Genomic DNA, 21,296 nt, shown 5'->3' with positions numbered 1-21,296 from the left:
TGCAAGATGAGCAAAATGTTTTAATACATTTTGCCTTGATATACAAGCGATGTCTTGAAATAAGAGTAACGTCATGTCACAAAAAGACATAAAAAAAAAGAGAGGAGCCTCTAAGTGTAGCAATATGGTTACATTTATGAAGGTACAATATTTAGCAACTTATTGCTACACTTAGAGGCGCCTCTATTCTCTTTTATACCCTGTAAAAAAATGCTTTGATATACAAGTGCTTTGGATTACAAGCATGTTTCTGGAACAAATTATGCTTGCAAACCAAGGCTTTACTGTTCTTGTGTAATGTACACCTCTCTTTTCGCAATACAATAAGATTGAACTAAGAAACAGTATTCCACTAAACCCCAATTTCAGATTAGCTTGATTTTCTGGAACCTCTAGATGCCCCAGCATACAAGTATAGGGATTACATATTACACTAACATACATTTTAAAAATATCATTAATGTTGACCAACATCTTTCCAATATCTTGCCAATTTAGGATATCTTAAGATAAGATACAGTAATCTCCCAGGACCTGTCCACATCCAATACCATTAGGACTATTCCAAAGGCTATAAAGTCAATTAGGAGTTATATATACTATGAATTTCTGAGTTACTCTCTGTGAGGCTGATAATGAGAAAGAGAGAATTCACAGAACTGTGCATAGTTCTGCTACATGGTTGGAACAGCCTACCTGCTGATTTCTTTAAAAAAAAACTATGCGCAAGTGTTCCTTGGAGAATAAGTGCTGTTTTAAAAGCAAAGGGTCTATATCTGCACTTTGTAGGTTATAAATCGATTATAAAATCAATGTTTGTATTATTTTTTACAGCTTCTTTACTTTACAGCATTTTTCACAAGTGCCTAAAACTCTTGCGCAGTTCTGTTTATTTATCTATTTATTACAGATACTTATATAGTGTCATCAATTTACACAGCACTTTACATATTTATTGTACATTCGCATCAGTCCCTGCTAGAGCTGCAACAAACGATTTGCATAATCCATTAGTTGGCCGATTATTGTTTATGATTAATCCATTAATTGGATAAAAACCTCCAAAAAGTTTGGTGTATAATTTAGTTAATATGTAAAGTTAAAAAAGGCAATTTATTCTTGAATACCTATGTGCAGTGGTAAATATAAATATGCAGCTATATGGTAAGCGAACAAAATATCTAAGCACCTGTGAGAATAACAGACAGACAAACAGATAGATAGATAGATAGATAGATAGATAGATAGATAGATAGATAGATAGATAGATAGATAGATTAGATAGATAGGATAGATATTCTATCTACAAACAAGAAGAAAGAGAGCGGCGCCCTCTAAGTGCAGCATATTTAAAACATCTTTAATAAAAAGGGATTAAAAACACTCACATTTGAGTAGAGATAATCAGGCATGTCAAGGGTTAAGTGTGTTTCATCTGCATTAGTCCTGGTGGAGTGTGTACATCATGGGCTGATGGTTGAGATCTGAGTCCTGTAGCACTCCTGTCTGCACTGAATGTGTACAGCGCTGGCCAGCGGCTGAGACGGGGATCGTGGAGGCTCCGTGATGTGATGTTGTCGTCACTTCCGGGATTCAGGCTGGCGGGCAGCGCTTCGCGATCGGGACATGCGTGTCCCTTCTTTAGGCTTTGAAGCGCTGCCCACCAGCCTGAATCCCGGAAGTGATGACATTACATCACGGAGCCTCCACGATCCCCGTCCCAGCCGCCGGCCAGCGCTGTACACATTCAGTGCAGACAGGAGTGCTACAAGACTCAGATCTCAACCATCAGCCCGTGATGTACATCACATCCAGTGATGCGGCGAGCTGAGGGGCGGGGCCGAGTGATACAGCGAGCGGCTATGGCCGCTCACTGCATCACGGGAGCGCGCCCACAAGGACTCATCACCATGCAAGCTCACTCGCATGAATGTGATGAGTTCTTGCGGGGAAGACCAGAGACCGACGAGGGACCCCAGAAGACGTGGATCGGGGGCCACTCTGTGAAAAAACTAACTGCACAGTGGAGGTAACTCAGGTAAGTATAACATGCTTGTTATTTTAAACAAAACATTTTTTTCCTTTATTGACCCTTTAAGTGTGTCCTAGGGAGTGATTCTAACTGTGTGGGGGCAGGGCTTACCGTGACGCGACAGTGATTGCTGCTCCCGATTACAGGGAGCAGTAGATCAGTGTCCTGTCACTAGGCAGAACAGGGAAATGCCTTGTTTACACGTTACCTCGCGGGACACCGTCGGACATCGAGTCCGCGGGTCCCGCCGCACGCATTTTCATAATCGATTATAGTCAATTATGTTAATTAGTTGTGTCACCCTAGTCTCTGCCCTCTAGGAGCTTACAATCTAAGGTCCTTAGTTTACATTTACCCACAGATTTCAAGCTCATGTTTGCAATATCAAATTAATCCCTAAGAATACTAACATATTAATAGATATTAGGAATTGTTGGTTCCTGTAGTAGACACATTTTTACAATTAAATATTACTCACTGACATAAGGGTGGTCTGAAACTTTTTTCAGAATTTCAATTTCCTTAATAGTAGCATCTCGAAGTTCTTCAATTTCTTGCTGTGTCAAGTGGTCTCCAGTGATGTCTATGATCTTCACAGCAAAATCCTCTCTAGTTGGCTTAAATATGCATCGCCGCACCACACTGCTAACTCCTCTGTAGGAAGTATAGAAATGTGTTTAAAAAAAAAGCATTCCATCTAATATACAGTATAATGCAACAAGAATATATACGGTATACAGTATATATCAGAAGTGTCTGTCTGTGATTTTTAATGATATACTTCCAGAAGCCAGTTTTAGGCCTCGTACACACGATAGGTTAACCAGAGGACAACGGTCTGATGGACCGTTTTCATCGGTCAAAACCGATCGTGTGTAGGCCCCATAGGTTATTTAACCATCGGTTAAAAAAAAGCCAACTTGCTTTAAATTTAACCGATGGATACCTAACCGATAGGTCAAAATCCGATCGTTAGTAGGCACGACCATCGGTTAAAAATCCAGGCATGCTCAGAATCAAGTCGACGCATGCTTGGAAGCATTGAACTTCCATTTTTTTCAGCACGTTGTTGTATTTTACGTCACGATCGGTTATTTAACCGATGGTGTGTGGGCGCGATGGACCATCAGTCAGCTTCATCGGTTAACCGATGACAACGGTTCTTCAGACCGTTCTCATCGGATGGACTGATCGTGTGTACGAGGCTTTACTGCACGTTACCTATGACCACACATATCTGAGGCTTACATAGTTACACTTGCTTAATATAAAATAAAAATATTCATTTATATATTTCTGAAAAATTCCTGAACTCTTTACAAAGTACGTAGATCATTCACATAAAATATAAGTGTAATACCCCTAAAATGAAAAGTCATATTAATATTGTTTTATTGCTAACAATTTACATAATAAAAAAATTCAATAAGGTTTTGAAATTTAAGAAGCCCAATACCCTTTGAAATTTTGGCTTAGTGCACCTTGACGTCAGTGGCATTTTGACAAAACCTTCTATACAAGCCACACTGATTTATTTACAGGGAACTGGCTCTGACCCCTGCATTAGGCTCCAGAAACTGCTTCGTCATGCATTAGTCTTTTGCTCTCTAAATAGTTGCAGCGTGTCCCTTTTTTATTTTAGAGCAACATCAGACTACAAGTGAAATCACTCAGTGAGCTGCTAACACTATACATAAAATACAGCAATTATGTTGAAGACAAAACATAAGTGCAATTTACATTAAGTACACTTTATTGCCAAAAGAATTGTGATGCCTGCCTTTACACGCACATGAACTTTAATGGCATCCCAGTCTTAGTCCGTAGGGTTCAATATTGAGTTGGCCCACCCTTTGTTGCTATAACAGCTTTAACTATTCTGGGAAGGCTGTCCACAAGGATTAGAAGTGTGTCTATGGGAATGTTGGACCATTTTTCTAGAAGCGCATTTGTGAGGTCAGGCACTGATGTGGACAAGGCGGCCTGGCTCGCAGTCTCTGCTGTAATTCATCCCAAAAGTGTTCTATCGAGTTGAGATCGGGACTCTGTGAGGCCATTCAACTTCCTCCACCCCAAACTCGCTCATCCATACTATATTGCCAAAAGTATTGGGCCACCCCTCCAAATCATTTGGTGGAGGGAGGATTATGGTGTGGGGTTGTTTTTCAGGAGTGGGAATTGGCTTCTTAGTTCCAGTGAATTGAACTCTTAAGGCGTCTCCATGACAAGACATTTTGGACAATTTCATGCTCACAACTTTGTGGGAAAAATTTGGGGATGGCCCCTTCCTTTTCCAACATGAAAGGCCCATAAAGACAAGGATGAACAATTTTGGGGTGGAGGAACTTGACTGGCCTACAAAGAGTCCTGACCTCAACCTAATAGAACACCTTTTGGATGAGTTAGGGTGGAGACTGCAAGACAGGCCTTCTCATTAACATCAGTGCCTGACCTCATAAATGCGCTTCTGGAGGAATTGTCAAACGTTCCCATAGACACACTCCTAAACCTTGTGGACAGCCTTCCCAGAAGAGCTGAAGCCGTTATAGCTGAAAAGGGTGGGTCAACTAAATATTGAACCTTACCGACTAAGACCGGGATGCCATTAATGTTCATGTGCGGGTAAAGGCATGTGTCCCAATACTTTTGGCAAAATAGTGTATATCTAAAGCCAAAACATTTTTTTTTATCCCGGCTAGAGTAGGAAATGCATAAAACATCGCAGACATAGCAATTCCATATATAAATCCATTAACTTTACCTCCCCAAGATCTCTTTGGGCTCATATTTCTCATAAAACTCTTGAGAAGTCTGCCAATCTGGTAATTCCTCTTCACGCGTCATCTTATATTATCTTTGAAAGCTTCTTCAGGGACCTGCAACAGATAAGAGTGTAATTATTGCAGTCATATTTAATATCGGATATAAATTTACCTGTTATTTTCATACTTTGATTGCTTTATGTACCATTATGTGAATGACGTATGTTGAATAGAACTAGGATGAACTAGGATGAGTTCACCATGCAATATAAGTCAGGACAGACTTTCCTGTGGTTGAGTCAACCCCCTCCTCACAAGGATCAGATTGACAGCAAAGTAGTATCTTCATGACCTTTCTATCAGATGTTTAAAAGCTTATTCTGTATATCTGTTACAAGGCTAGTGAGTTAATTACTAATGCAATGTGTGACACAGTTATGGGAAGAAGACAAGTCTTTAACGCACTGTTTGTATTTGAGCTTGTGCGGTTCCTCCTTCTTTGCAGCCCTCAGCTGGTTTAAGTACAGATACTCCTTGTTTAATGACTTACCTGTTTAACGACCGCTTGCACTTACTACCAGCTCTCCCCAACTTGTGCAGGACGACTGTTTAGGCCGCGTACACACGGTCGATCCATCCGATGAGAATGGTCCGACGGACCGTTTTCATCGGTTCACCACTGAAGCAGACTGATGGTCTGATGTGCGTACACACCATCAGTTCAAAAACCGATCGGGTCAGAACATGGTGACGTAAAACACACAACCTGCTGAGAAACACGAAGTTCAATGCTTCCAAGCGTGCGTTGGCTTGATTCTGAGCATGCGCGGGTTTTGAACCGATGCTTTTCTGTACTAACCATCGGTTTTGACCTATCGGTCAACCATCCATTGGTTCGATTTTAAAGCAAGTTCTAAAACTTTGGTCTGAAGGACAAAAGTCCGATGGGCCGTACACACGGTCGGTTTGGACCGATGAAACTGAACCTCAGTCCGTTTTCATCGGTTTGGACCGGTCGTGTGAACGCGGCCTTAGACTTACGACCAGCTCTCCCGACCCGCGACCATTCGGACTTACAACCAACTCTCCCGACCAATGCACGGGATGTCATGTCATCACTCTGCATCAGCCTCGTACAAATATAGTACAGTACAGTAGTTAGGAATGCTTAAAATATTGATTACTTGTGGTTCCTCATTTCATGGCCAATTCGTTTAACCACCTGGTCGCTGGAACGGAACCCGGTCATTAAATACCTGTATTTTAAGTGACTCAGATAACAAAGCTAGAACGCTGTTATACATATTGGTATTTTTAAAAAAAGCTGACAACTGTTTTCAGCTGTCATTCGGAGTCCAATGAGGTTTAAAAATTACAGTCACATAGCTAAATTAAAGATACTTGTCCTTGTGTTAATGCTTTGTTTATTGAGCCTTCTGACAATATAAAAAATAAATGTGGCTGATGAAGGTATGATGGTGCATGCACATACAGTATCTGCAGCAGCTTTCAGTCCTCCAGCACTATTCAAATGTTTGGAAGTTTTGACTGGGCAAATATCCAACACTTCGTGGTAACATCAGATCTTCCTTGCACTCCCATATGTTCCCCAGTAGAAATAAGGTTAGGCGTGTTTAGATGCTGGTTGAGCCCAGCAGGAAGCTGTCACCTGTAAAGGCCAATCATCTGCAGTGGGGGCTTTCCCTGCATGCACCCGCATCTATACATGCTTCTTGTATATGTGTGGCTGTGGGGGCAGGGAATGTCCCCACTGCAGACGATTGACCCATTACAGGTGACAGCTTCCTGGAGGGCACAGTTCAGAAGAGCATCCAAAAAGGCTCAAGCTCATCTCTATTTCCCAATTGATGAAGTGTGCATTTACATAATCTGCAGCTGAAAATTTTGGGGACATTTTCTAAGGCATAACTTATTATATATCAGTTGCAGTGATCACTAATGTGGTAATAACCAAAGTACTGTCATGTTTTAGCTATAGCCATCAGTACAATTAATATGGCTCCTTGTGGATTTATTCCGCTCAGTTGAGCACACTAGCATCTAAACTTGTTATTCTGGATTTAAAAGGAATTAATTTACTTTTTTTTATATATATATGTAAAAGAGATCCTACTGATAAAAATAATCAAATTAATATGTACATGGGGCAACCATAATGGCTTACTACATGCAGGCTATGCTTTCTTCTATGATGTGGCACACAACAGTTGTGCTTTACCGATTTGTCTCACAATGCACGTCTGAATCAGCAGATTTATTGCCTGGAATTTATAAAGAATGTCATAGACACTCAATTCGTATGCAGCTCCACACAACAAATGTTAATAACCGTGACAAAATTTTGTACATGTCCAAGAGGAATGAAAGGGACACACACTGCTGGCATCACAATACCCCTGTAGCTAAAAGCTATTTTTTCAGTAACACAAATCCACAGCAATCCCGAGGGTGGAAAACAAGGGCAATGTCATACCGTGGATTTGTTTTCCTGAAATTATTATACAGGATTTATATAGCATCAACAGTTTGCGCAGAGCTTTACAACATGAGGGCAGACAGTACAGTTACAATACAATTTAATACAGCAGGAACCAGAGGGCCCTGCTCGTAAGGAAATACATGTTTTGCTGTGCAAGGACGTGCTGATGAGTGGGCACCCAATACATGTTGGAGGATCAAGGAGAAGTAAGCATTTGGAGCAATGCTGTCTGTTGCTAAATTCTTCGGGGGTCAGCCTGTCAGTGCTCAGACCATACGCCACCCACTGCATCAAATTGGTCTGCATGGCTGTCGTCCCAGAAGGAAGCCTCTTCTAAATATGATGCAGAAGAAAGCCCGCAAACTGTCCTTAGTCTGCTGAAGACAAGCAGACTAAGGATATGGATTACTGCAACCATGTCCTGTGGTCTGATGAGACCAAGATAAACTTATTTGGTTCAGATGGTGTCAAGCGTGTGTGGCAACCAGGTGAGGAGTACAAAGACAAAATGTGTCTTGCCTACAGTCAAGCATTGTGGTGGAAGAGGAGCACAAGGTCTCTAACATCCACCAGCTCCGTGATATCGTCATAGGGGGTGGAAAAGGACTCCAGTGGCAACCTGTTAAACACAACAAAGTCTGGTACTATATAATCCTGCCAGGATATCTCTCCATGCAAATATCTTTAAAATGGTTGAGTGATCATGAAGCAGCTGTTTGGATGTTCAGCACCAGGAGCGGTGCTAAATGTAAAACCAAGGTTTTGTGGGATTTAATTTGTTGCAGTGGCAACCTGTAAAGATCTGGTGAACTCCATGTCCAAGAGGATTAAGGCAGTGCTGAAAAATAATGGTGGCCACACAAAATATTGACACTTTGGGCCCAATTTGGACATTTTCCCTTAGGGGTGTACTCACTTTTGTTGCCAGTGGTTTAGACATAAATAGCAGTGTGTTGAGTTAGTTTGAGGGGAAAGCAAATTTACGCTGTTATACAAGCTGTACACTCACTACTTTACATTGTAGCAAAGTGTCATTTCTTCAGTGTTGTCACATGAAAAAAATGTGAGGGGTGTACTCACTTTTGTGAGATACTGAATTTTTTCATCCAGAGGGCTGCTAAGGATACAGTATGCAGTAGCATGTCTTGCAAACATTTAGTGCTGGTCTCTTCTGGGTACTCCAGGAGCAACTTGCCATCTGCATACTGAGCACCTCCACCATTCAGAGAATGGCTGGTATTTTTTTTCAGTGAACACAAGGCATTCTTTGATTTTATCCAATCAGAGAAGGGGAAGAGAGGGGAAGCTGATGACATCACAATAGCACCCGCAAGAGATTTTATACATATCCCCAGCATATCTTCAAATGCAATATATGAAGAATTAGATGTACTGTGACTAAGCTAAAGTTCAGCTTTAATGGGTGCAGCATATATTTAAGGATTTTATGTAAACAAAATAGTTATATAGTAGTGCTGTGTTAAAGTGGTTGTAAACCTAGTTACACTTTTACATACCAAAGCTTACCTGTAGGTACTGGAAATATCTCCTAAACCTGCACGGTTTAGGAGACATTTACCATATACGCTCACGCTAACGTCATCGGCGCATGCGCACTGAAGAAAGGGCACAATCTAATGGGCTTGTGCCGTGACTGGTGGCTCCGGCACACATGCATGGGAGTGACATCACGCGACTCCGGCTAGCCACAGAGCCAGAGTCCACGGCCCCCAGAAGGAAGAGGGGTGAAGATGGATGCGGCCACCAGCGGGGACATTGCAGGCTTCGCTTGCAGGTAAGTACCCATTATGCTTTTACTTTGCACGGGAAAAAAGACAACGTAAAACCCATCAGGGCTTACTTCCTCTTGAATATATACTGTATATTAGTGATATTACCATTAATTTGCCTGTGAATGATAAAGTCTTAAAGGGGTTGTAAAGACAAAAATATTTTCCTCTTAAATAAAAGTCTGACAGTAGCTGATGAAGTAAAAAGTAATGTTTTGCATTATAACTAGTTTGATACCTGTTGAAATCGAGCTGTTTTATTCACCTCCGTCACTCCTGAATCATTATTCTCACTGACTTCCTGGTTTGCGGTGCGCATTCAATCTTGCTACATCACGGCCTAATGGGAACTACAGTTCCCATTAGGCTTAGCCTCCATGCCTGTGAGGGATAAGAGAGCATCTTCACGCAGGGCTGGAGTCATAGGGAGGGGGTGAGCACATTCTGCTTTCCACCATGCAAAATGGCTCAGATGCTGGTGGAAAGCAAGAAGAGGAGTGACAGGAAATGGCATTTTCAAACCTGGATTACTGTATTTTGGAGGTCAAAAGGAAAAACGAGGTAAGTGATATTTAAATGCTCTAGCTTACAGCAATCAATTGATCTAATAAAAACGAACCTTTAGTGTTCCTTTAAGCTTGATACACACTATATAACTTTTGTTCTTAGATTTCCTTTAGATTTACCCTCAACTATGTAGTGCAAGGGCATGCCTGATTGCATATAAATTGAAAGTGTTTAGGTATGACCTCAAATTATATTGTTTTAGTAAATATAAAGGAAAAAAATCTGCAGAAAATTGTGTAGTGTGTAGCCAGCTTTAGAAGTGAAGTTTGGGAGCTGCTATTGTTGACTTGTGTCCGACCGTGCAAAGCTCTTCGGCTGCCATCCTTGACTACATGGTAAGTCACGGACCTTTTTTTTCTTTCACTGTTTAGTTCACCCACGATCCCTTTACTCCTCATTCCTTTTTTACTTCCCCTTCCCTCCCTCACAGCGCAGCTACCATACTTTACATTATTATCACTTTTTCTGTTAGGATCAGATCCACAGGTGCTGCTGCAGCCCCCCCCCCCCCCCCCCAGTCCATCAGACAGTGCCAGAGTTCTCTATTTCTATAAGTGCGTAGCAAGTCATTTTTAGGGAAACCTGGTATGTTGGAGGTCAGAGACTTTCTAAGTAGTAAAAAAAAAAGATAAGGATGAACCCAGATGCTGCACCTTCAAAAACAAATGAGCAGCGGGGACTCCAATATTTCTATCCTGACAGAAATAAAGCCTTTGCATTATTTCCTCCGTCTAAAATAGCATCAAGAATGCAAATACAGTATATAATATTTACACAGAGAAGAACCAGATCAGTGACTTACTTTTTTTTGGATTTGTTGCCTTTTGCTCCACAGTGAACACAATTTCCTGCCAGTGCAGTGCTATATTTAAATTCGTGAAATTACTAAAATTATTAATGAAAAAAAGCTAGAATAAGTGTGTCCATTTTCTGCTCTGATAGATGACTAAGCTTGTTTATGCATCTGTTATATTACATAAATCGTTTCCTGGAAGGATGTTACATCATTCTCGTCTCTCTGAGAATACACTAAGGGTAATACAGCCATAAAGGAAGGCTATCTAATTGCTGCTCACAACAACATACAGCACCGTTATACAGCATTATTTGACTTGGATAAAACTAAACTGTGCCCACCTTTTAGTTCTTTTGCAGGGAAAACATTATGAGCAAACGTCACCGACTGTTTCTTTGAATAGACATTGAAAAGGATTTTGACTAAGTGCTGTTTCTTTTTGAGAGCTGTGCAAACATTCAGTGCCGGCCCAAGACATTGTGCTGCCTGGTACCCAGAATGAAATGCTGCTCCCCCCAAAAAAAAATTACGCCCACCAAAATGCCCCCACATCCATTATTTTATATCATGATAACTAAAGTGGACCTATCATGGCTCTAAACATGTATATAGGAGTATAAAAAGGACATGTTATGGCTCTATTCATGCAATTAACCCCACAGTGTAGCGGAGAGCGGAACGGGAGGAGCGGTCGGGCGGCAATTAGCCCCACAGTGGAGTGGAGATTGGAGCTGGCGGAATGGAATGGCGTGCAGGCAGGAAATTTGCTGCCCCCCTGAAAGTGCTGCCTGGTACAATGGTACCATTGGGTCCCGTGGTAGGGCCGGCCCTGCAAACATTTATAGACCTCGCTAATAATAAACTAGCATGAGCCGTGAAATTACATGTGTGTGCTATTGTCAGCGGCATAGGCCCCCCCCAAAATCTATCATCCATAGTAAGGTTACAGTTTATGCCAACAATCTGCTCTACTTTACCACACTGGCCACAGCCAGCGACCAGTCTCCCTTGTATGCTTAGTGAACTTCTTAAAGTGGAATTCCAGCTTACTACTGCAAAAATTAAAAATAAAAGGAGAATGCACACCCAAGGGCTATGTCCAATTTAGTACAAAAATACACAGCATCACTAAAAAAACCTCCAAAAAGTCTATTCTCCCCCACCACACAACCACCACCCCCCCCCCATTTTGCCTCCCCCACAACAAAATAGCACTGCAAAATCAATAGGTCCCAAAAACCATCCCCACCTTTCCCCTACATGACGGGATAACACGGAAACTTCCCCTGGGAGCTGGATCCAAGAAACCGCAATAACTCCCCCCAAAATAAGTGAACTTCTTAAAGTGGAATTCCAGCTTAGACCTAGCCAGCCTTAAATATGTCCTGTCCCCTTCCTAACACATATGTTAAAGCGGAGGTTCACCCTAATTGTCAAGTTTTGCTGTTTAAAACCAGCAGCCATAGTACTGTATCTATACGTTTTTTTTTTTTTTTTTTTTAAATAGGCCTCCTTACCTTGGAATGAGGGCCTTTTGTGAGCTGTCACTCACTTTTCCCCGCAGGAGTGGGCGTGGTTTCGAAAAATCCCCGATCAGCGCTATGTCTCCTGGGAGTGAGTCCTGAGAATCCCAGGAGACGCGCTGTGTTTGAAATCCCGCGGGTCACGTGACTAGTCTGGCTAGTCACAGCGGGGAGTGTCCTTTTCAGGACGCTGCCGGCCGTTGTCCTAGCAACTATGCAGTGTTGACGGCACGGCTCAGGAGACACCGCATCCCGGAAGATAATACAGGAGGGATTCACGGTGCCAGCAGTTAAGATGGCAATGTCCATCATTAATTTTTATAAAATCTACTTTTGGGGGAAATCGTCCTGGTAGCGGCTGCGACTAGGAGACTGGTGAGTACAATTTTCGTTGTACCATCAAGCTTTACAAAAACGTCTTTAAAAAAAAACGTTTTCCCCCGGAACTCCCGCTTTAACTAACCTGTGTAAGAAATATGTATATCAGAAGCAACCTGAAAATAGGCAAGTATATGAACCTTTCTTTCACAGATTAGTTAGTGTTAGCCTGGGGGTGGGTGGGCATTTTTAAGGCTAGTTAGGTGTAAGCAGGAATTCTACTTTCAATTTGGTTATCAATTGAACTAAAAAGTTAACTTCCAGCTTTCTTCTCACCCTTTGATCTCCACTGCTATCTCAAACGCCAAAAAGCTATTACGGGGCGTGGGGAGGGGGAGGCATCTCTTGTTTATCCTCTCTTTTGCCCCCCACCATTTTTATCCCACCCCTCTTGTCTGCTGTTAGGGCAGATGGTGAGGCAGCCATCTTGGGAACACTCAATATCATACAAGGGCCAATTTAGACAGAAGACAATTAGCCTACTAGCATGTGTTTGAAGTTTGAGATAAAAACCCACATGAGCACAGGGAGAACATGGAGCAAACTCCATTCAGATAGTGTCCTGACCGGAATTCAAATTGAGGATCCCAGTGATGCAAGGCAAAAGTGCTAAACACTAAGCCACTGTGCTGCCCCACTTCTAGTGCTGGCCTATTCCTCCCAGTCTGTATGCTACTGTCCAGAGGATTACAGGAGAATTATAAAGCCAGATTCAGGCACTGGTTCTATAAAAATATATATATTTTTTTAAATAAATACATAACTGGGTTACATTGGGCTTTTTTTGTAAAATATATGCCTTGGGCTTAGCTTATAGTAGTGTAGAGCACCCCTTAAGGAGCCGGAGATAAACTGGGATCCCCTACCCTGCACGGCCAGGCATACCAAATTTTCACAGGCACTCTACAGACAGAGAACAGTCCGTGACTTCGTTTTTGTGGTTTATTGAGGGTTAAATAACTTGGATGGGGATGGGAGGTAATAGGATGCCCACCTGATTTCAGCAAAAAAACTTTGGCGACATCTTCCTATACACAGTCTATATACAGTCTCCTTGACACTCCTCCTGCACTTAATTTGCTTGTAGACTCCAGTTAGATCACTGTAAATTAATCTGATAGACACAGTCAGATTTAGCAATGCCCCTTTGCAGGCAGGAACTCAAAGCCCCGTTTTGTAGCAGAACACAGTGATCAAGCTTGTAGTATCCCTCCTGTGGCTACTGGTCCCAGCACCACCTCTTCGGGCAATGCCAACCCACCTGGCTGCAGCTGCCCCTTTCACTAGCCCTTCAGGCTAACTTTCCTCCACACTGACTCACACCAGCCCACCCGTCTAACTCTGCAGGAGATCTCCCAGGGAAAGGATGAAGAATTTTCACAACTCTGCCTTCAGAGAGAATTGGCTACATGTGGCAGTCTCCCTCCTTGTTAGTCCCCAGTAGTGCTGCTCTACTCACACTGTCATCTCACTTGCTCCCGCGCCTTCGGGAAGAGCTTCCTCCATGTGTTGTGGCAGGATCCTTCCAGTGTCTGATCTCCTGCCCAAGGTCACCCCCCCAGATGGCCACCAACAGTATCCAGAGCACTATATCTCCATCTTCTACACAAATGCCCCCACTGGCATGGCCCATGCCTATTTACGAGGTAAGCCTTTCCCCCTGCCAGCCATTTACTGGGGATTGGCCGAGACCCTCATAAAGATTCCAAACAGCTCCTCATAACCTCCACCCACCAGCTCTACAACCTTCTAGACCAAGGGAAGGCATGAGAGAAGCTGTCAGTATGAGTCATCCAGCCCTGACTCACTGAACCCTGACTCAGATTCATAGCTCAAGCTTAGCCCTGAGCTAAACTAAATTTTCCTACCCTACAACCTCTTAAATCTAGCACACACTGGAGGGTGCTACAGTAGGGATTTTGCATGACCAACACATTTCTGTTGCTTTCCATTGGTAAAGCTCCAACATCAGTTGATTAATCAAATAGTCCTGCTCGCTGTCTTGGGATACTATTAGAAATCATACAGCAACATTTTGCTTGTTTATTTGTGAAATATTTTTTCTCACTAGTATCTTACATGGCATGTAGATGACCAGCAAACCTTTATTATATAATTAACAAGGGAGCTGCGGTGGCTCAACGCAATTGGCACTGCGCTGATAAGCCATTCACCTCTACAGCTAGGGGTTCGGATCCCGGTCTCGGCTACATGTGAATTGAGTTTCGTGGTCTCAGCCCGGCTCCCGGTGGGTGTGCTATGCGAGGTAAGCCTGCGCATAGTACGCCCACCCCCCTCCCACAAAAACCACCACACTTACACGTACTCGAAATTGGGTTAACATGCACGCACTTTGACCATGCGGTCTCTAAAAAGAGAGGCGAAGGACTAACGGGGCTGGTTGAGCGGGCAAATCCTCTCACTCCCTTCTAGGGAGTCCCTCTGCCCCGTTGGACTTCAAAGCGGAGCAGGTAGGGCGGCCTGTGTGGGAGGACCCCCTCACACACCCGCCATTGCCACCCAGGGCATGGAGAAAGGTGTCAGATTGCCTCTGGGGGAGGCCTGCCTACTCCCAACTCCTGCAGTCCGGCTCCTCTCTCGAGTACACGCACAAAATACACTTTAAAAAAAAAAAAAAAAAAATTAAAAATCCAAATCTACGTGTAATTAATATTCATCATGCTTCTACTTGTTGAAAAAAAAAATCATTACGCTTATACATTATTTTGTAATTCTATGGCAGAAAACCAAAGACATTTCATTAGATTGAGGGCAGTAAAGATAAGCATGGGAATAAATTAAATACAGAGCTCTTACATAATCTTCCTAATATGCCTGTGAAAAATAGGACACTTTGAACAGATATGTGTCCTTGATATGGAGTACACTTAAAAATTTAATATCTTTTTTTTGTATAAAGCGATATAACTGTTAGTTGTCAAAGTCAAGACATAATGCAGTTTCAATAGCAGTATAGAAAATAACACAGATTTAATGCTCAATAGAAGAATCATCTTTCTCCTGAATCTGTGTACCTTGAAATATGACTATAATGATAATAGCTGCTTTCACGATAACAACACTCCTCTTACCTCTAATGAAGCTGGGCCCAACAGTGTTCTCCTGATGGTATTCCCATGTATACTAACAGCAAGGATCCCAGAATCCTGCATACACGCAGCCTGGCAGAGTGATCATCCCCTGAGCTTGTGTTCTGTACACTGCAGATCTAAGCAAGTGACTTGCCAAAAATACATTGCTATTCATCCTGCAATACAAGCAGCAAAGCCAAGCCTCAACATGTGCTGTTACCACTTAGCTGTCGTGCACTTGTTATGTACTCAGAGCAACATGTGTGACCTGAAGGAAGGTGAATATTAGTCTAAATAGGACCAGAATACATACTTTTACTTACTGATTTTAGAAGGCTATGCGTTCACTTGCAGTGCAGGATTTCCCAGACTGAAAGCATTTTATTATGGTTACATATCCTGGCTGATAAAAATGAGCAGGGAGTGCCACTATGATCCTGGCACGGTATGAATGCTACAGTAATCTTATGTATTGTGTGTCGAACTGGTGAAGAAAAAAAAAAACAGTCCATTGGTGTTTTAAAATTACAGTATTGTAATGCAAGAACATTTTGTAACAAGGAACTAGGGAAGTTTTGATTTATAATGCCCACAGTTTTACATTTCTGGATATTATGGTGAGCCCTAGGCAGGGGAAATATACAGACGTGTACAGTATCTCACAAAAGTGAGTACACCCCTCACATTTTTGTAAATATCTTATTATATCTTTTTATGTGACAACACTGAAGAAATTAGACTTTGCTACAATGTAAAGTATAGTGAGTGCACAGCTTGTATAACAGTGTACATTTGCTGTCCCCTCAAAATAACTCAACACGCAGCCATTATTGTCTAAACCGCTGGCAACAAAAGCGAGTACACCCCTAAGTGAAAATGTCCACATTGGGCCCAAAGTGTCAATATTTTGTGTGGCCACCATTTTTTTCCAGCACTGCCTTAACTTTCTTGGGCATGAAGTTCACCGGAGCTTCACAGGTTGCCACGGGAGTCCTCTTCCACTCCTCCATGACAACATCACAGAGCTGGTGGATGTTAGAGACCTTGTGCTCTCCTCCACCTCCTATTTGAGGATGCACCACATATGCTCAATGGGGTTTAGGTCTTGAGACATGCTTGGCCAGTCCATAACCTTTAGCCTCAGCTTCTGTAGCAATGCAGTGGTCGTCTTGGAGGTGTGTTTGGGGTTGTTATGTTGGAATATTGCCCTGCGGCCCAGGGTCTGAAGGGAGTCACAGTAAAGGTTGGCATTCATGGTTCCCTCAATGAATTGTAGCTCCCCAGTGCCAACAGCACTCATGCAGCCCCAGACAAACGTGAGTACACCCCTCACATTTTTTGTGAATATTTTATTATATTGTTTCATGTGACAACAATGAAGAAAATACACTTTGCTACAATGTAAAGTAGTGAGTGTACAGCTTGTATAACAGTGTACATTTGCTGTCCCCTCAAAAGAACTCAACACACAGACAATAATGTCTAAACCACTGGCAACAAAAGTGAGTACACCCCTAAGTAAAAAAAAAAAGGTAAAAATTGGGCCCAATTAGCCATTTTCCCTCCCCACTGTCATGTGACTTGTTAGTGTTACAAGGTCTCAGGTGAGAATGGGGAGAAGGTGTGTTAAATTTGGTGTTATTGCTCTCACTCTCTCATACTGGTCACTGGAAGTTCAACATGGCACCACATGGCAAAGAACACTGTGAGGATCTCAAAAAAAGAATTGTTGCTCTACATAAAGATGGCCTAGGCTATAAGAAAATTGCCAATACCCTAAAACCGAGCTGCAGCATGGTGGCCAAGACCATACAACAGGACAGGTTCCACTCAGAAAAGGCCTCGCCATGGTCGACCAAAGAAGTTGACTGCACCTGCTCAGCGTCATGTCCAGAGGCTGTCTTCCGGAAAAAGACATATGGGTGCTGCCAGCATTGCTGCATAGGTTAAAGGGGTGGGGCGTCAGCCTGTCAGTGCACATTGCATCAAATTATTCTGCATGGCTGTCGTCCCAGAAGGAAGCCTCTTCTAAAGATGATGCACAAGAAAGCCTGCAAACAGTTTGCTGAAGACAAGCAGACTAAGGACATGGATTACTGGAACCGTGTCCTGTGGTCTGATGAGACCAAAACAAATGTATTTGGTTCAGATGGTGTCAAGCGTGTGTGGTGGCAACCAGGTGAAGAGTACAGACAAGTCTTGCCTACAGTCAAGCATGGTGGTGGGAGTGTCATGGTCTGGGGATGCAGTTCATCGAGGGAACCATGAATACCAACATGTACTGTGACATTAGAAAGTGCGAGTATTGCCTCTTTTAGATTTAGATAACAATATCAGTAAAATGTGCCAGCATCCCTATTGATTGTAATTGGTATGACCTAATCAATGACTCAAACAAGGGCTGCTTGCGGCCTAGTTGATTGACTGTAGATCAAAGGGGGAGGGGAAGTTTGTTTGGGATTTTCGAGGCACTGATATGCAACAATATAAAAAGTAGTATAAATATTTATTTAACAAATTATAATGATACAAAAAATACAGAACATTTGGGACAAACCCCACTAATCAGATCGATCACAAGACCGTTGGTCTAATCGGTGGAGTCGTGGTCTCGACCGGTTTCGCAGTATAAAACTGCTTCTTCAGGAGAATGTCTACAGGTATACAAATAAAATATAATAAAGCAACAAGCAATTATATACAATAATTTGATAAGAAAGAAAAATACATAGGGTCAATACTGTGCTTTGTAGGAGAGTCACAGGACTACTCACCTTGGTTTGCCAAAGTGATCATAGACACGCTCGGGCAAAAGAACCCCCTAGGGCGCACGTGGGGGATAATAAGGACGGGCTCTGGTGGAAGAGGTTGATAGGTTAATCCTAATGGTTAATATATTTAAGGACGGTTGTGCAAGGATGAGCCAGGATAAGGTGAAAGAACCGTGAAGGAAAGAGAGAGTTGGGAAACGGGGGGAGGGGGGAGGGGGGGGAAAAAAAAAGGGGGGGAAAGGGGAAGAGAGAGGGTTTATTGTGGGGGAGGGTAACAAAAGGGGCAAGGGGAGAAATGGGAAAGAGAAGAAAAAGTTTATTGAAGCAAAAAAAGGGGAAACAAGAAGGGCAAAGGGAAGAAAAAGAGAGAAAAAAAAAAAACGGGGGTAAAACTAACCAAAGTGAAGAAATAAAACAGGGATTGACAAGCGTATTTGAAGAAAGATAAAAGTAACAGAAAGAAAAAGAACAAGGAGGAAAAAGAAAAGAAGGAGAAAAGAATAAAAAAAGGGGAAAAATTAAAGTATGAAAAGGGGGAGGAGAAGAAGAGAAAGGGGTGAAAATAAGAGAAAGAAAAGGGGGAGGAGGAAGGGAAGAAAGAGGGAAAAAGAAAAGAATATCTGACATAAAGAAGGGAGGGGGGGGGAAGGGGGGTTTTTGGTGATGAAAAATGGGGAATAGAAATAAGTGAAAAAATAGAAAGGGTGATGGGATGGGGGAGGGGAACGTAGAACGTAGAACGTAGGCAAGCCCTGTTATAAGCTTTTTTTAGGTTGTAAAAAAAGCTTATAACAGGGCTTGCCTACGTTCTAGGAATTCCCTGTTATATGACACACCCAAACAGAAAAATACAACCACCTTAACCAACAATCCCGTACGTTTCATCACTACCTACTCCGCTCATCACAATGTCCTACGTGACATTCTGAATAGACACTGGCATATTCTTACTGATGACAGCACTCTGTCTAAACATGTGAAAGTACATCCCGAAATGGTCTACCGCCGTGCATCTTCACTGCGAGACCGACTCACTCAGAGCCACTACACACAAGAACGTCCACCCCCCCCCCAGTGCTTAGGGGAACTTACCGGTGCGGCAATTGCCCACGTTGCCCATGGGTACTGGAGGGCAAACGTTTCATCTTACCAAATAGTGAAGTTTTCCTCCCTTCTTTTCATGCAGACTGTGGTACTAAGGGTGTGGTCTATTTAATGGTATGTAATTGTAATGCCTTCTATGTTGGAAAAACAATTAGAGAATTTCGCCAACGCATTGGCGATCACCTGTATGACACAGGTTTGGGAAAATTGACTACTATTGGACGTCATATAGGACTTTATCACAGGTATGATTTGACAGTGGTACGCTTCCTTATATTGGAGGTCATCCCACCACATCCCCGTGGTGGTGATTGGGATAAATCCATTCTCCAAAAGGAATGTTTATGGATAGAACGTTTGAATGCTATGACGTATCCAGGTCTAAATGAAGTCAATTCATATAGGTCCTTCATTTAGTTGGGCTGTCGGTGGATTGACTGGTCATTCAACTATAATTGTTGTAGTTCTGATAGGAATGGAGATAAAATATTCCCTATATATATATATATATTGTCTATCCTATCTTTATAACCAGAACACACCAAATAAAATCTTTCCTGTTTTTCTTCCATGCATCTCTATCCATCAACATCACCACTGTCAAATGATTACTTGAAAGTCCCGGTATTTTATCCTTTAAATGTTACAAACACATGTCATAGATGTTGCCTTATTTCCTTTGAAACTATCTTGCTCTGATTGTCGTTTTTCTGAGTCTTGAATTATTCCTGCTTAAATGACTCCACAATGTAATGTATTTCAGGCATATCCCCCTGTTTACATTTTTTAATTAAAATGTTTGTAATATCTTTATCCTTGTGATTATATTTTGCAATCTCCTCGTTTTACATATGTCTCTATATTGTGCCTTGTTAGCCTAGGACCTTGGTCATGTGATCGGGCCCGCTCTGGCACTTCCCCCCCTCTTCATTGATTGGCGCACGTCGGACCTCTCAGACCACGGGCTCCAATCGAAGCCTGTTGTTTGCAGCCCTGAACCCGGCCAATGGCCATTGGGTCCCAGGACTGCAAGGCCGCGCATCGACGAATGCGCGGCCGTCTGATTGGTGAGTCACGTCTACGTCGCGTCCACGTGACCCATGACGTGACTTGGGATATCCCATTTAAGCTGCTCTATGAGCTAGCTGAATGAGACGCACGGAGCTCTCCCTGGGGACGCGCTGACACTTCAGAGAACTCTGTAAGTATACACGGTTCATGCTGAATCTGTACTGTATACTCCTATGCCTCTCCATTATCTGTGACATTTATTCCCAACTACATGCTTGGCATTATGTCTTTCTTCAGATTGGCTTTTGCCTGTGTTCAACCACACTGGCTCTCCTGTCAGCTTGCTTATAACCTTGTGTCACCTGCCCCAGTATCATTCAAATTGATTGTTTTATCCTGGACGGTAAGCTAGTTTAATATTAACCCATCTCACTCCAGCACTAATTGTCACACCCCGGTGTCCCATTCACTCACTTAGCAGCACCATTGGTTGTCCTAACCAATTTCCGTTTGGCTACTTTGGAATTCTTATCAACTACTCTTCCCCTCCCCCATCCCATCACCCTTTCTATTTTTTCACTTATTTCTATTCCCCATTTTTCATCACCAAAAACCCCCCTTCCCCCCCCTCCCTTCTTTATGTCAGATATTCTTTTCTTTTTCCCTCTTTCTTCCCTTCCTCCTCCCCCTTTTCTTTCTCTTATTTTCACCCCTTTCTCTTCTTCTCCTCCCCCTTTTCATACTTTCCTTTTTCCCCTTTTTTTATTCTTTTCTCCTTCTTTTCTTTTTCCTCCTTGTTCTTTTTCTTTCTGTTACTTTTATCTTTCTTCAAATACGCTTGTCAATCCCTGTTTTATTTCTTCACTTTGGTTAGTTTTACCTCCGTTTTTTTTTTTTCTCTCTATTTCTTCCCTTTGCCCTTCTTGTTTCCCCTTTTTTTGCTTCAATAAACTTTTTCTTCTCTTTCCCA

General features: G+C 42.4%; 1 protein-coding gene across 2 annotated transcripts in view; it reads right to left on the bottom strand.

The window, feature by feature from the left end:
- PHKG1 (phosphorylase kinase catalytic subunit gamma 1) overlaps nucleotides 1-15,605 on the bottom strand; it is a 36,569-nt gene extending 20,964 nt beyond the window's left edge. Inside the window, exons 1-3 of one of the 2 annotated variants that reach the window (XM_040336732.1) lie at nucleotides 15,441-15,605; nucleotides 4,794-4,908; nucleotides 2,511-2,686 (exon numbers count right to left, since the gene is read on the bottom strand). In XM_040336732.1, the coding sequence (XP_040192666.1) occupies nucleotides 2,511-2,686; nucleotides 4,794-4,876 (259 nt within the window). In that variant the 5' untranslated portion in view covers nucleotides 4,877-4,908; nucleotides 15,441-15,605. Of the gene's footprint in view, nucleotides 1-2,510; nucleotides 2,687-4,793; nucleotides 4,909-10,453; nucleotides 10,596-15,440 lie in introns of those variants that run through there. The other variant, XM_040336733.1, reaches the window with a different exon arrangement.
- Between the last annotated feature and the right edge of the window lie 5,691 nt (nucleotides 15,606-21,296).

The sequence above is a fragment of the Rana temporaria genome, chromosome 2 (assembly GCF_905171775.1).
Source record: "Rana temporaria chromosome 2, aRanTem1.1, whole genome shotgun sequence".
In the NCBI taxonomy this organism is placed as follows: Eukaryota; Metazoa; Chordata; class Amphibia; order Anura; family Ranidae; genus Rana; species Rana temporaria.
The sequence above is the reverse complement of the archived record's forward strand: the minus strand, read 5'-3'. Positions and strand labels throughout refer to the sequence as shown.